This window comes from Planococcus citri, chromosome 2, assembly GCF_950023065.1.
Source record: "Planococcus citri chromosome 2, ihPlaCitr1.1, whole genome shotgun sequence".
NCBI classification, from domain to species: domain Eukaryota; kingdom Metazoa; phylum Arthropoda; class Insecta; order Hemiptera; family Pseudococcidae; genus Planococcus; species Planococcus citri.
Genome location: NC_088678.1, coordinates 68,603,214 through 68,617,696, shown reverse-complemented (window position 1 = coordinate 68,617,696; position 14,483 = coordinate 68,603,214). Strand labels below are relative to the sequence as shown.

Genomic DNA, 14,483 nt, shown 5'->3' with positions numbered 1-14,483 from the left:
AAAATTGTATTGAACGTTGATCTTGACAAAATTATAGCAGTATAACTACCTAGTTTCAAACAATCCGAAAAAAAACTCACTAGGGGACCTCTCAGTTCTCGAAGGCCCTTCAATTTTGAATTTTCAGAAAGGCTTATAGTCTGATAATCCCACAATCCAAAATCCCAAATCAAATCAAATCATTTATTTTTGCAATGGGCAGCTATGCTGCATTTACAAAGTCAGCTTATAATTAAGTGAATGTACAGCATTTCAACTAATTACTCTAACATTTAAATTTAAATAAAATAAAAAAATTAAATAAAATAAAATAAATATAAGTGGGTACGGTACGTATGTAAAAGGTAATGATACATGTTGGAGTCATTTACCATAACTTACTCCAGTTGTACCATCTCATCAATGCTGTAGAACGCATATCCCTGCAACCATTTTTTAAGTTTATTTTTGAACAGTTTACCAGATGTCAGAGATTTAAATTCCTGGGGGATTTCATTTTTGAATTTTTTTGAAACTCAAAATTGTCAATTTTTAGTGATTTGTAGTCTATTTTTAAACCCCGATTCACTTAAGAATTCAGTACAAATTGTTGAATAAATTAGCCTTGAAATTTGCGTAAGAAAAACAGGACTTTTAGACAACTACGGCAAAAATTGAAACTTTTCGGATGTTAAGGCAAAAAAAACCACGAAATTTCTCAGTAATTTTAGCGAAAATTGGTTCCGCAGCCTCTTCAAACCTCAGGGTAGGCGAACATGCATGCTTGTACTCAGGGTGAGTTACCTACCTATGTTACACCCTGTATAACGTTTCTTTTGTTTTCATTAATATCTCGTCTCAAATTCGGAATAATAAACAGCAGGTACTTAAATGATGAAAAACTCATTTAAAAAAAAAAAAAAAACTTTATTTCGTAATATAAAACAAACGTTTGACGTATACGTATAAAAATACAAACATAATTTAAAAAATTGACTATGTAAACTCGCCGAAACACGTATCCATTTTTATTTCGTCGATATTACAAAAATCGGAAAAATTAAGATGATAAGAATTGCATCATATTTGATTGTTCGATGCTCTTTCTCAAATGAGGTACGATATTCTCCAAAGGGATGTCTTCCTCCTGATAACTACACATGTAAATATTTTTATTAGTAACCAATGACAAAATTTCAATAAGATATATAGGTAATGGGAAAAGTACGAATATTTATTACCAGTTTCCACTAATCCTAGAATATAACGCAACTTGGCGGTTTCTTTCGAGTTTATTTTTTTCTAATATCACAGCATAATGTATCTTCGTCTTCTCGACGTATTTTTTAATTGCTCGTATGTTCTAATCGCGAGTGTAAAATACAAAAAGTTAGATTTCGTTATTCAACAACATCAAATAGGTAGGGTACATTCTAGGAATACAACTTACTCTATAATTAGTGTAAGAAGGAGTACAACGTATTCCAACATCTCTTAGCTTCTTTGCCAAATCCAGCTTCTCTTCTATTAACTGATTGCAGTAGACGGAGCCAATAAAAACGTCAAATTTTGACAAGAATATATTCTTTGATTCTAAGATATCGATGAAACGAGTCACATAGATGGTAACTCCAATCACTGATTGTTGCTTAATAAATTGGTTTGCAGAATCAGATCTACAGAAATGAATTTATTTGTTATAATATAACGATTGACTTATGTATCTCTGGGGATCTGGACTAAATTCAGTAGAGATCTTCATTCTGAGTTGAAAGTTAGTCAGAAAAACGTTTAGCTCCGGAGGTGCGTACCCCTTGAGCAGAGATATGAGCTCCAGTCCAACCTATTTTTTAAGGAAAATGGGATGTTGAAAACGGTCCAGTTCCAGGGGCTGGAGCTGAAATGCTTCTTCTTTGAGGGCCAATATCTTCTTTCCAAGGACACCCCAAGGGATGAAATATTTTCCGAGTAACTTTCAACTCAAAACGAACGTCTCCGCTGAATTTGATCAATAATTTGTACAGATAGGTGAAAGCTGAAAACATTCTTACCCGCATTTTACAGGTAAACGATACCGATCACCAGATGCCAGCACTTTGTCAATACTGACTATTTGGAACACAGTTTCTGACAAATGGTAGACCTCATGTAATTTCGGAGCTACAAGAATTGGACACTATAATTCAAAAACACGTATTGGTTAGTCCTGATTTAAGAAGGAAGTATGCGCAAGCCGCAACCTCTACTTTCACACGAACAACATGTGGATAAAAAATATGTAGTTAATACGTACTTTTATCTTCCTTGATTTAAAGATATTTATTAAACGCTTCACATTCCGAAATACGCTCCACACTTTTAAGTTTTCATAATCTTTTTGTAGAGTCGCAAGAGCAGATATAATCTTACTGTCAGTTAGGCGGATCACAAAATCTGATGTGTTCACCCAGCCTGAAAACGAATCTAAGAATTCATAGGCTATCTCCAATGCCTCCACTGTCATGGCGAAGTTTGCATAAGCTAAAAAATAATTTTCATAGTAGGTAGATGAATGTGAACAACAATCATTTGGATAAATCAAGAATCTCGACTCAAAATTTAAATTCTATATGCTTACTGGAGTCAGGAGAGACCATATCAAATCTCGCACGAGTATACATCGTATTTGAAGCACCAGTGAGATTCTCGAAGAAACAATATGTTTTCGAATGTATTGCACTATTCTCAACCGAATACTGGTAGCATGATGGCATCGGCAATCCATGAGGAAATGAGTACCCTCCATGAAGCTCGAAAATTTTCCTAGCTTTGCCCTTCATTGCCTCCACCAAATTGATTTTACTCGCCACTGGACTTGGCAGTATTTTCGCAACAGAAAATGTATTCTGAAAACATAAATTTAAAATATTATCCATTTCAACTTTACCTGTAGAGATACTCAATGCGCTAAAATTACGAACGAACCGGATTCATATCAATTTCATCGAAAACCAAGCACCCGTTCTTTAATATTTCAGCGGCGCTCGGCCTTCCCTTGGAGTCATGATCTAACAATTCGCTGAAAACAATAATGATTCAGATGATCATATAAAATAACTACCTAAGTACACAAATTTGATTCTGATTTGTAATCTCACCGAATCAATTTTGACAGTCCTTTCGGTAGCTCAAATTGTGGAATATGTATAGGATTGTTTCTTAAATCGCTTAAAACTTCTTTACGTTCCATGGCAGTTTCAAAACGAGGGCAACACATTTCGTAGATGATTATTCCAAGGCTGTACATGTCAACTTTCTAAAAAAATAACAAAATTGAAATATTCTCGCGATTGCTTCAATATGAGCGAAATAATCTCTAACGACTGAATTTGAACGCTTTCTGTGCAGCTTATTTTTGAAAAAAGAGAAGAGACCGATTTAAAAAAAGTCTCTCAAGATATGTACCTATAGCGCGCATCGCTCGTAATTTGTCCTTTAACAAGTACAGGAGAGCACTAAACCTGGTTATGTATTACAAATATTGAGTCAAATGTCTCACCTCATTATAATGCGCATTTGATGAACCAGAACATACTGTGCCTAATTCAGGAGCATCATACAATGGAGTGGCAACCTTTCCAGTATGGGATGCTTTTCCATCAGTCAATGCGCTGCACATATAAATTAAATTTAATTAAGCTATCACATCACATATACCTATAGGTACCTAATCAAAAGTAAAGTGTTTCCAAACTAACTGATTCCACGTTGCTAATCCAAAATCTCCTATTTTCGCGAAGTCGTCGCCATCAATCAAAATATTCTCCGGTTTCAGATCACGATGAATTATACCTTTATCGTGTATATAAGCCAATCCTTTGACGATGTGCGTTATCAGCCGTAAAATTCTGTCTAGATTCTTATGAAGCTCTTTGTCCCCATCTGGAGACAAAGGTCCATCAATAGTGCCCTTTATCACGTTTCTACAAACAAAATATAGGTACAAATTCACAGTAGGTACATATTTGAAATAAAACTATTCGCAGACCAAAGTATCTGTTCATATGGGAAGTAAATACTTGAAATGTGAAACTTACGCCAAAGTAGTTTTGCAAAACTCCATTTGTATGAACATACAGATACAATGATTATTCGAGTCCGTCGAAGTTGGACTGATATCTTTAGCAGTAACATCGGATTTTTCAGATCTGAAATAATAATTAATGTGGAACGAGTTTCAGACAAGATTGAATGAAAATGTGACTATTTGTAATTCGACACAGCGAGCATCAAAATCAAAGCAGACTTTCCAGGAATAGACCAAGTTTTTAAAAATTAATATCAAATAAGTACATACTTACTCTCGTTCAAATTTGACAAAATCATCGCTACTCTCACTGTCTTTATCATAGTATTCCTGTAATTAAAGAAAAAAAAAATAGATTTTACTCAGTTCAGATTAATTAATTATACTTGGCACATGAGGGAAAAAAATTTAGATTTTACTCAATCTAGTGATTATGATTAATTAATAATAAATTTTGCACTTGAGAAAAAAATTAGATTTTACTCAGTCCATGGTGATCAATTAATAATAAATTACGCACATAACAATTGCATCTTCATCCCCAAAAAATAAGTTAATAGGCGTGCTGATTTAAATACAGATTACTTCCACTATGTATTTGAATACTAAGTTGAACCTTTATTATACTTACACTTAGGTAGTACTACGGAACAACTGAATATGAAATTTTCTCAACACACAGGAGTTAAATTTCATAGAGAAGGCCTAGCAGTTGCATTTTATTGATTGAATCCCCTTGTAGAAGAACAGAGTTCTTCCCAGTCTCCTACAAAAAAACACTGCTCATCCCAAGAAAGCTAACTGAGAAACCCTCAGGTTTAAACTCGGAGGCCTCCACAGCGATGTCAGAATTCCGAATGCACTTATACTGACACCACTGAGGAATTCCCCGGATCTACCTCAGCCTTTGATTATTTAAAATCAAAGATGTCAACATAGGCGCAGGTCAGCTTTCTGGGGTTATTATACATAAATACCTACCTGATATTTCAAGCATACCTTTTTCTTAGCGCCATCGGTCCACGCAGTACAATAACGTACTACATTAGGATGATTCAATACCGATAAAAATTCTACCTCTTTCGGCATTTCTTCGTTTAATTCCTCACAAGGAATGACTTTAATGGCATATAATTTGACGTCCAACTTGTTTCGCACCTATTATGAAATCCATAATGATAAAATTAACATGTACTTAGAACTTTATTCTGGAGTGCAGATGAATTCACGTACTTTATAGACAGCAGCAGCGTAAGCTCCTTTTCCCATGTTCTTTAAAATATCGAAATCTTTGCGAAGTATTGAAGCTTCGTTGATCTGAAATGATACTGTACTACTGCTGCCGGTTTCATCGGTTTCAGTTTCTTGGAAATTCATTACGTTCTGAAAAAATTACGATGAAAAATATTACAATCTGCATCCATAGGTAAGGTAACACTCGTATAAAACTGTGTTTTGTCAGCTCTTCCGAAACACTGGACAAAAAGTGCATAATTTCTATTCAAGGGGCAGAAATGTATTGAGTTGAGATCAAGATAGAACGTATACCATTAATTTCAACTGTCAAATAAAATTTACTAATATGCCTTACGTGATTAATGCAAATTGTTGGACACCTGTTGATTTACTTACAGTGGATTCGGAGTTATTCATTATGAAGAAGAAATGAACTAAATTACGGTTGTAACAATGAAACTTCACCACTTGTTTCACTAAATTTTAGTATTTTGCTTTACAGAAAGTAATCCTAATCACTGGGACAAATCTTAAATTAAATTTCTGATTAAAATTCAGTTGACGAGGATGAAATGATGAGATGATGCAATCGCAACCTGCATCTGCATAAAAAATAAAAATCAGCTGATCATTCGATAACTGGTTGTGGTTGGTCCAGGCACATCATGAGATCAGAATCCAGCATCACGTCATCACGTGGACCAATTCACTCAATTTTTCCATTTAAAAAAAATATATTTTTTGACTGCTTTAAAAAATTTAGTGATCAGTAGTTAACATTTTAAATAAAGAAGCTGCTTCTGAGCTTCCCAATTTTCTTTCAACCCTTCGTAGAGATGAATTTTTTAATCTTTATTTTTACTGAAATCTTTTCTTCAAAATTGGGACTAACAATAAACCATGAAAATACAAATGCATTCATTCATTTTTTTCATAATTAAGAGAGCAAAATAGCTACCACTCAGCTGTAGTTTCCTTTTGTTTTCATTAAAATCGCACCTCAAATTCGGGATAATAATAACAGCAGGTAAATGATGAAAAACTCATTTTTAAAATAAAATTTATTTCGTAATATAAAACAAACGTTTGACGTATAAAAATACAAATTTAATTTAAAAAATTGATTTGACTATGTAAACTCGCAGATACACCGGAAACACGTATTCATTTTCATTTCGTCGATATTCCAAAAACCGCAAAAATTAAAAAGATAAGAATTGCGCCATATTTGACTGTTCGATGCTCTTTCTCAAATGAGTTACGATATTCTCCATAGCGATATCTTCCTCCTGATAACTGCACATATTTAAATACTTATTAGTAAGTAACTGAAAAAATTTCAATAAAATACATAATGGGAAAAGTACAATTATTTATTACCTGTTTCCACTAATCCTGGAATATAATGTAACTTGGTGGTCTCTTTCGAGTTTGTTTTTATCTAATATCACAGTATAATGCATCTTCGTCTTCTCGACGTATTTTTTAATTGCTCGTACATTCTAATCGCAAGTGTAAAATGCAAAAAGTTGAATTTCGTGATTCGACAACATCAAATAGGTACATGCGAGGAATAGGTGCCACTTACTCTATAATTGACGCAAGAAGGAGTGCAACGTATTCCAACATCTCTTAGCTTCTTTGCCAACTCTAACTTCTCTTCTATCAACTTATTGCAGTATACGGTGACAATAAAAACTTCAGATTTTGATAAGAATATATTCTTCGGTTCTAAGATATCGATGAAATGAGTAAAGATGATGGTAACTTCGATGATTGATTGTTTAATAGAATGGTTTTCAGTATTAGGCCTACAGAAATGAAGTTATATCTATTAACGATTGAATTATGTATCTTGATGGTGGATTTCGAAAAAAAAAAAAATGACCTGAGCATCTGAACTAAATTTAGTAGAGATCTTTATTCGGAGTTGAAAGTTACTCAGAAAAAGTTTTGGCTCCGGAGGTGCGTGCTCGTTGAGCAGAGATATGAATTCTCAAAGAGATAGTATTTTCGAAAAAAATCATCGCTCTAGCTTCAGCCTGACTCGTTTTTAAAGAAAATTGGGTGTTGGAAATGGTCCAGTTCCAAAAGATAGAAGGAATTTGAACTTTTGCATTAATTATGCAAAAATATCGAAAGATAGCATTTCCGAAACTAGAATGCAATGCTAAGTGAACTTTTTAGTCGTTACTGCAAATTTTTAAAAAATGAAAAAAATTGATGTTTTCAGGGCATTTTTTCAGATTTTTAAAATAGGTAATTTTCTCCAAAACAGATTGGACAGGGGCTAGAGGTAGAATGCATATTCTTTGAGGGCCAATATCTTCTCTCCGAGGACATCTCAAAGGCTGAAATATTTTCTGACTAACTTTCAACTCAAAACAAACGTCTCCACTGAATTTGATCAATAATTTGTGTAGATAAGTGAAAACTGAAAACATTTCTTACGCGAGGTCTGCAGGTAAACGATACCAATCACCAGATGCAAGCACTTCGTTTCCATAGACTATTTGGAACACTAATGCTGGAAAATCGATGTTTTCTTCGAACTTCGAAGGCACAAGAAGTTGACACTATAATTCAAAAACACGTAGTTGGTTAGTCCTGATTTAAGAGATTTTCACACGAAAAACACGTGGATAAAAAATATGTAGGTAATACATACTTTCATCTGCCTTGATTTCAAGATATTTATTAAACGCTTCAAGTTTTTATAAGCTTTCTGGATAGTCGCATCAGCAGATATAATCTCACAGTCAAATAGGCGGATCACGAAATGCGATGTGTTCACCAAGCCTGAAAACGAATCCAAGAATTCATAGGCTATCTCCAATGCCTCCACTAGCATGGCGAAGTTTGCTGGAGCTAAAAAATTATTTCCATTAGTAGGAAGGCATAGTAAATACAAAGATGAGTGAGAACAATAATTCGAATAAATCAAGAATTTCGAATCAAAATTTAAATTCCATGCTTACTGGAGTCAGGAAAGACCATATCAAATTTCGCATAATTTTGACGATCTATCATATTTGAAGTCCTGCTGGGAATCTCGTTGAAAGAATATGTTTTCGGATGTATCGCACTATTCTCAATTAGATACTCGTAGTATGTAGATGGCAGCATTGCATAAGGAGATGAGTACCCTCCATGAAGCTCGAAAATTTTCCTAGCTTTACCCTTCATTGCCTCCAGCAAATTGATTTTACTAGCCACTGGACTTGGCAGTATTTTCTCAATAGAAAATTTACTCTGAAAACATAAATTTATGAAACAAAATATTATCTATTCGTATTTCAACTTTCCCTATACTCAATATGTTAAAATTACGAACGAACCGGATTCATAATATTAATTTCATCGAAAACTAAGCATCCATTTTTCAATATTTCAGCGGCGCTCGGCCGTCTCTTGGTGTCGTGATGTAATAACTTGCTGAAAACAATAACGAATGAGATGATCAATAAAATAATTACAAAAATTTAAATAAACAAACGATATTCTGATTTGTGATCTTACAAAATCAATTTCGACAGTCCTTTCGGTAGCTCAAATTGTGGAATATGTAGAGGATTGTTTCTTAAATCGCTTAAAACTTCTTTACGTTCCATGGCAGTTTCAAAACTAGGGCAACACATTTCATAGATGATTATTCCAAGGCTGTACATGTCAACTTTCTGAAAAATAACAAACAATTGAAAAACTCTCGCGATTCAATATGAACGAACCAGTCCAGTCATTTTGGCAAAATTCCTAGTCGAACCTCGAAAAAATTGGGGGAAAGCTGAATTTCACATTATTTGTTCAAATTGGTCTCTAAAACAACCCATCAAAAGTTGCACTCCCCAACTTGCCAGCTACCCCCCGCCAGAGGTCATTAACCTTTGCCGATACAAGTTTTTCGGCTGTATCGCCTAAATGAAGGGTCCGAGAGGAAAAATGTTCGAACAAAAATTATTCTACGCTAATTTTCCTATCAGCGTGACCAGTCCAGCTTTTCCCAAAATGGCGATTTCACCCTTACTGAGGAGGGGGTAAAGTTGTCAATTTTATGAAAATTGTTTTAAAAAATAAAAATCAACAATTTAAAACGTGAACTTGATTCACGGTAGACTCAAAAATATTTTGACCAAAGTTGTACACTGCAACTTGTCTGCTACCCCCGCAAAAGGTCATTAACCTGTGTCAATCTACCTTTTTCGGCTATATCCCCGAAATGAAGGGTCGGAGGGAAAAAATTGATCGGACTAAAATTATTCTACATCAAATTTCCTATAAGGATGGCCAGTTCAGTTAAAATATATTTTCCGATTTTTGGTGAATTTTTGAAAATGAAATTCAGGTCAAAAATGAGAAAAAAATCAAAATTTTACCAAATTGAGCTATAAAGCTGAAATTTGGGACATACCCTATTTTCAACCTGCCAAATCGATTGGAAACAATTTCAAGCCGTTTTGAGCAGTTCTGGAGCCTCCAGCACATTTTTGAAACTTCAGCAAGTTTTTAGAAATTATAGGAGGCTTCAGTAAATTTTTGAAACAAATAATTTTTGCAAAATTTCATCAAATGAAGTTTGAAAGCCGAAAATTGATTCGGATAGATTTTGTGGCATTTTTTGAAAAAAAAACAGAAGTTTCTAAAAATCTGCTGTAGACTCCAAAACGGATTGAAACTGCCAGCGATACACATCAGAATAATGTCAAAAGTGAGGTATCTCTATTTGGTGAAATTTTATGGAAATTGCGAGCACTGAAAAATCTGCTGGAGGCTCCTGTAATTTCCAAAAAGTCGCTGGAGGCTCCAAAACGTCTTGAAATCTACCGGTAGTTAACTTCATAGCATACTGAAATTAGTTTATGGAGTAAATTTTTGCTTTCCAACGGCTTTTAATGAAATTTTAAGTTTCTAAAATCTGTTGGAGGCTCTAGTAATTTTCAAAAGGTCGCTTGAGGCTCCAAAATGGCTTGAACCAACCTGCAGTCGACTCGATAGCGTATTGAAATTGGAGTACACAGTCGATTTTGGATTTCCAACTCAGTGTGGTAAATTTTTATGGAAATTTCGAGCATCGAAATATCTGCTGGAGGCTCCAGTAATTTCCAAAAAGTCACTGAAGTCTCCGAAACGACTTGAAATGTACTTGCAGTCGACTCCCTAGCGCATTGAAATTAGTTTGAAGTATAAATTTTAGCTTTCTAACTGCTTTTGATGAAATTTTATGGAAATTTCAAGTTTCAAAAATCTACTGGAAGCTCCATGAATTTTTTAAGATTCGCTGGAGGCTCCAAGAACTTTCAAAAATTTTCTGGAGGCTCCCAAACTACTTGAAATTCATCGGCAGTCGACTTCAAAAAGTACTGAAATTAGCTCACAGAATAAATTTCGGCTTTGTAATTGCATTTGATGAAATTTCAATTTTCAAAAATTTACTGGAGGCTCCAAGAATTTTCAAAAAGTCGCTGGTGGCCACAAAATGACTCAAACCCACCAGCAGTTGACTTAATAGCGTGTTTAAATTGGATTGCAGCATGAATTTCCGCTTTCCAACTTCATTAGATGAAATTTTGCGGAAATTTCAAGTTTCAAAAATGTGCTGGAGGCTCCAGAACTGCTCAAAACGGTTTGAAATTGTTTCCAATCGATTTGGCAGGTCGAAAATAGGGAATGTCCCAAATTTCAGCTTTATAGCTCAATTTGGTAAAATTTTGACTTTTTCTCTCTTTTTTGGCCTGAATTTGATTTTCAAAAATTCACCAAAGATCGAAAAATATAATATTTTAACTAAACTGGCCATCCTAATGGAAAATTTGACGTAGAATAATTTTAGTTCAATCACTTTTTTCCCTCCGACCCGCGACCCTTCATTTCGGGGATATAGCCGAAAAACGTAGATTGACACAGGTTAATGACCTCTTGCGGGGGTAGCAGACAAATTGCAGAGTGCAACTTTGGTCAAAATATTTTTGAGTCTACCGTGAATCGAGTTCACGTTTTAAATTGTCGATTTTTATTTTTTAAACAATTTTCATAAAATTGACAACTTTACCCCCTCCTCAGTAAGGGTGAAATCGCCATTTTGGGAAAAGCTGGACTGGTCATGCTGACAGGAAAATTAGCGTAGAACAATTTTTGCTCGAACATTTTCCCCCTCGGACCCTTCATTTCGGCGATACAGCCGAAAAACCTGTATCGGCAAAGGTTAATGACCTCTGGCGGGGGGTAGCTGGCAAGTTGGGGGGGTGCAACTTTTGATGGGTTGTTTTAGAGACCAATCTGAATAAATAATGTGAAATACAGCTTTCCCCCAATTTTTTCGAAGTTCGACTAAAAGTTTTGCTAAAATGACTGGACTAAACAGTAAACACTGCATGGCCAATAATCTCTAACGACTGATTTTGAAGGCTTTCTGTGTAGCTTATTTATGAAATAGGACAAGAAACCGATTTTTAAAAAATCTCTCAAAATACTCATCGCCCGTAATTGATCCTTCACTCAGTACAGGAGAGCACTGAACTTGGTTACATATTACAAATATTACGAATAAAATATCTCACCTCATTATAATGTGCTTTTGAACTATTTGAACCAGAACATAATACACCTAATTCAGGAGCATCGTACAATGGAGTGCCAACCTTTCCAGTGTGGGATGCTTTTCCATCAGTCAATGCGCTGCACATATGAATTAAATTTAATTAAGGTATCACATAAATTGAAATTCAAAGTCACATAATCAAAAGTAAGGTGTTTTTAAACTAACTGATTCCACGTTGCTAAACCAAAATCTCCTATTTTCGCGACGTCGTTATGATCAATCAAAATATTTTCCGGTTTCAGATCACGATGAATTATACCTTTATCGTGTATATGAGCTAATCCTTTGACGATGTGCGTTATCAGCCGTAAAATTCTGTCCGGATTCTTATGAAGCTGTAAAGGTCTATCAAAAGTGCCCTTAATCGCGTTTCTACAAAATATAAAAATTCACAGTAGGTATATTTTGGAATAAAACTATTCGCATACCAAATTATCTGTCCACATAGGAAGTAAGTACTTGAAATGTAAAACTTACGCCAAAGTAGTCTCGCAAAACTCCATTTGAATGAACATACAGATACGATGATTATTCGAGTCCGTCGAAGTTGGACTGATATCTTTACCATTTGCATCGGATTTTTCATTAGATCTGAAATAAAAATTAATGTGGAACGAGTTTCAAACAAAATTGAATGAAAATTTTTGGCTATTTGTAATTCGACACAGCAGGCATCAAAATCAAAGCAGACTTTCGAGTCCGGAATAAATGAACCAAGTTTTTAAAAATTAATAGGTATTAAATACTTACTCTCGTACAAATGTGACAAAATCGTCGCTACTTGCATCACTGTCTTTATCGGAGTATTCCTGTAATTAGAGAAAAGAAATTAGATTTTAGGTACTCGGTCCAGTGATAGTGATTAATTAATAAAAAATTTGGCACATGAGAAAAAAAATTAAATTCTACTCAGTCCAGTGATCAATTAATAATACATTTGGCATAATGACACTAGCATTTTCATCCCCAAAAGATTAGTTAGTTAGGCGTGCTGATGTAAATACAGATTACTTGAACTACGTACGTGAATACTAAGTTGTATCTTTATTATACTTACACTAACTACGGTACAACTGAATATGAAATTCTCAACCCACAGGAGTTAAATTTCATAGAGAAGGCTTAGCAGTTGCATTTTATTGATTGAATCCCCTTGTAGAAGAACATGAAGTTCTTCCCAGTCTCCTACAAAAAAACACCGCTCATCCCAAGAAAGCTAACTGAGAAACCCTTAGGTTTAAACTCGGAGGCCTCCACAACGATGTCAGAATTCCGAATGCACTTATTACTGACACCACTGAGGAATTCCCCGGATCTACCTCAGTCTTTGATTATTTATAAATCAAAGATGTCAACATAGGCGCAGGTCAGCTTTCTGGGGTTATTATACAAATAAATAAATACCTAGGTCCCCGATATTTCAAGCATACCTTTTTCTTAGCGCCATCGGTCCATGAAGTACAATAACGTACTACATTGGGATGATTCAATTCAGTTAAAAATTCTATTTCTTTCGGAATTCCTTCGTTTAATTTCTCGCAGGGAATGACTTTAATGGCATAGAATTTGGCATCCAACTTGTTTCGCACCTGTTATGGAATTCATATGATAAAATTAACATATAGAGAACTTTATTCTGGAGTGGAGATGAGTTCACATACTTTGTAGACAGCAGCAGCGTAAGCTCCTTTACCTATGTTATCCAAAATATCGAAATCTTTGCGAAGTATTGAAGCTTCGTTGACTTGAAATGATACGGTACTACTGCTGCCGGTTTCATCGGTTTCAGTTTCTTTTTCGGAATTCATTTCGTTCTGAAACAATTACGATGAAAAATATTACATACAATCTGCATCCATAACATTCGAATGAAACTGTGTTTTGTCGTCAGCTTTTGTACCAAAACACTGAACAAAAAGTGCATGATTTCAAGGTAAAGTGGCAGAAATGAAGGGAGTGAGATCAAGATAGACTATCAAGTAAAATTTACTAATATGCCTTACAATGATCGATTGATCGATACAAATGGACCTGTTGATTTACTTACTGTGGATTCGATGTTCTTTTATTACGACGAAGTATAGACAGTGTAGAGACACTGTCTATAAGACGAAGAAATGAAGTACCTAAATTACTATCAACAATTAACTTCAACACTTGTTTCACGAAATTACACACTACAGAAAGTAATAAATTTACTGAGATAAATCTCTATACTTTATCTCTAGCTTCTGATTTTATTCAATTGACAGAGGATGAATGAATGAGAATTAGATAGAGAGAGATGGAAGGGTCAAGGCCGACTCGGATGGATGCACTCAGTGGCAAAATCACAAACCGACGTCTGACATTACTGGAAGTGGAAACTGCATGATAATGCAAAAAATAAAAATCTGATTCCATAACTGGTTGTGGTTGGTCCAGGAACATCATGAGATCAGAATCCAGCATCATACACGATAAACGTGGTCCAGTTCACTCAATTTTATTTTTTCATTTTTTTAAAAAATATTTTTTGACTGTTTTGAGAAATTTTAATTTAGTGATCGGTCCTAGATGTGTAGTATTTTAATTAAAGAGGCAGCTTTTGAGCTTCCAAGTTTTCTT

General features: G+C 34.6%; 2 protein-coding genes across 2 annotated transcripts; both read right to left on the bottom strand.

Moving 5' to 3' along the window:
* Positions 1–885: 885 nt before the first annotated feature.
* Positions 886–5,863, bottom strand: LOC135837363 (uncharacterized). The gene is made up of 15 exons (XM_065352605.1): positions 5,678–5,863; positions 5,279–5,428; positions 5,045–5,203; positions 4,320–4,375; positions 4,056–4,166; positions 3,717–3,941; positions 3,518–3,629; positions 3,117–3,274; positions 2,944–3,037; positions 2,597–2,864; positions 2,273–2,499; positions 2,031–2,155; positions 1,430–1,655; positions 1,221–1,342; positions 886–1,133 (listed from the first exon to the last, which is right to left on the bottom strand). The coding sequence occupies exons 1-15, from the start codon at positions 5,696–5,698 to the stop codon at positions 1,040–1,042; spliced, it is 2,148 nt and encodes a 715-aa protein (XP_065208677.1). The 5' UTR covers positions 5,699–5,863; the 3' UTR covers positions 886–1,039.
* A 461-nt stretch (positions 5,864–6,324) lies between these two features.
* On the bottom strand, positions 6,325–14,170 carry LOC135837360 (uncharacterized). The gene is made up of 15 exons (XM_065352601.1): positions 13,924–14,170; positions 13,538–13,690; positions 13,307–13,465; positions 12,627–12,685; positions 12,354–12,467; positions 12,042–12,248; positions 11,836–11,953; positions 8,801–8,958; positions 8,620–8,716; positions 8,260–8,533; positions 7,950–8,149; positions 7,733–7,857; positions 6,870–7,092; positions 6,662–6,783; positions 6,325–6,577 (listed from the first exon to the last, which is right to left on the bottom strand). Exons 2-15 carry the CDS (start codon positions 13,682–13,684, stop codon positions 6,484–6,486), a joined length of 2,097 nt encoding a protein of 698 aa, XP_065208673.1. The 5' UTR covers positions 13,685–13,690; positions 13,924–14,170; the 3' UTR covers positions 6,325–6,483.
* Positions 14,171–14,483: the final 313 nt, after the last annotated feature.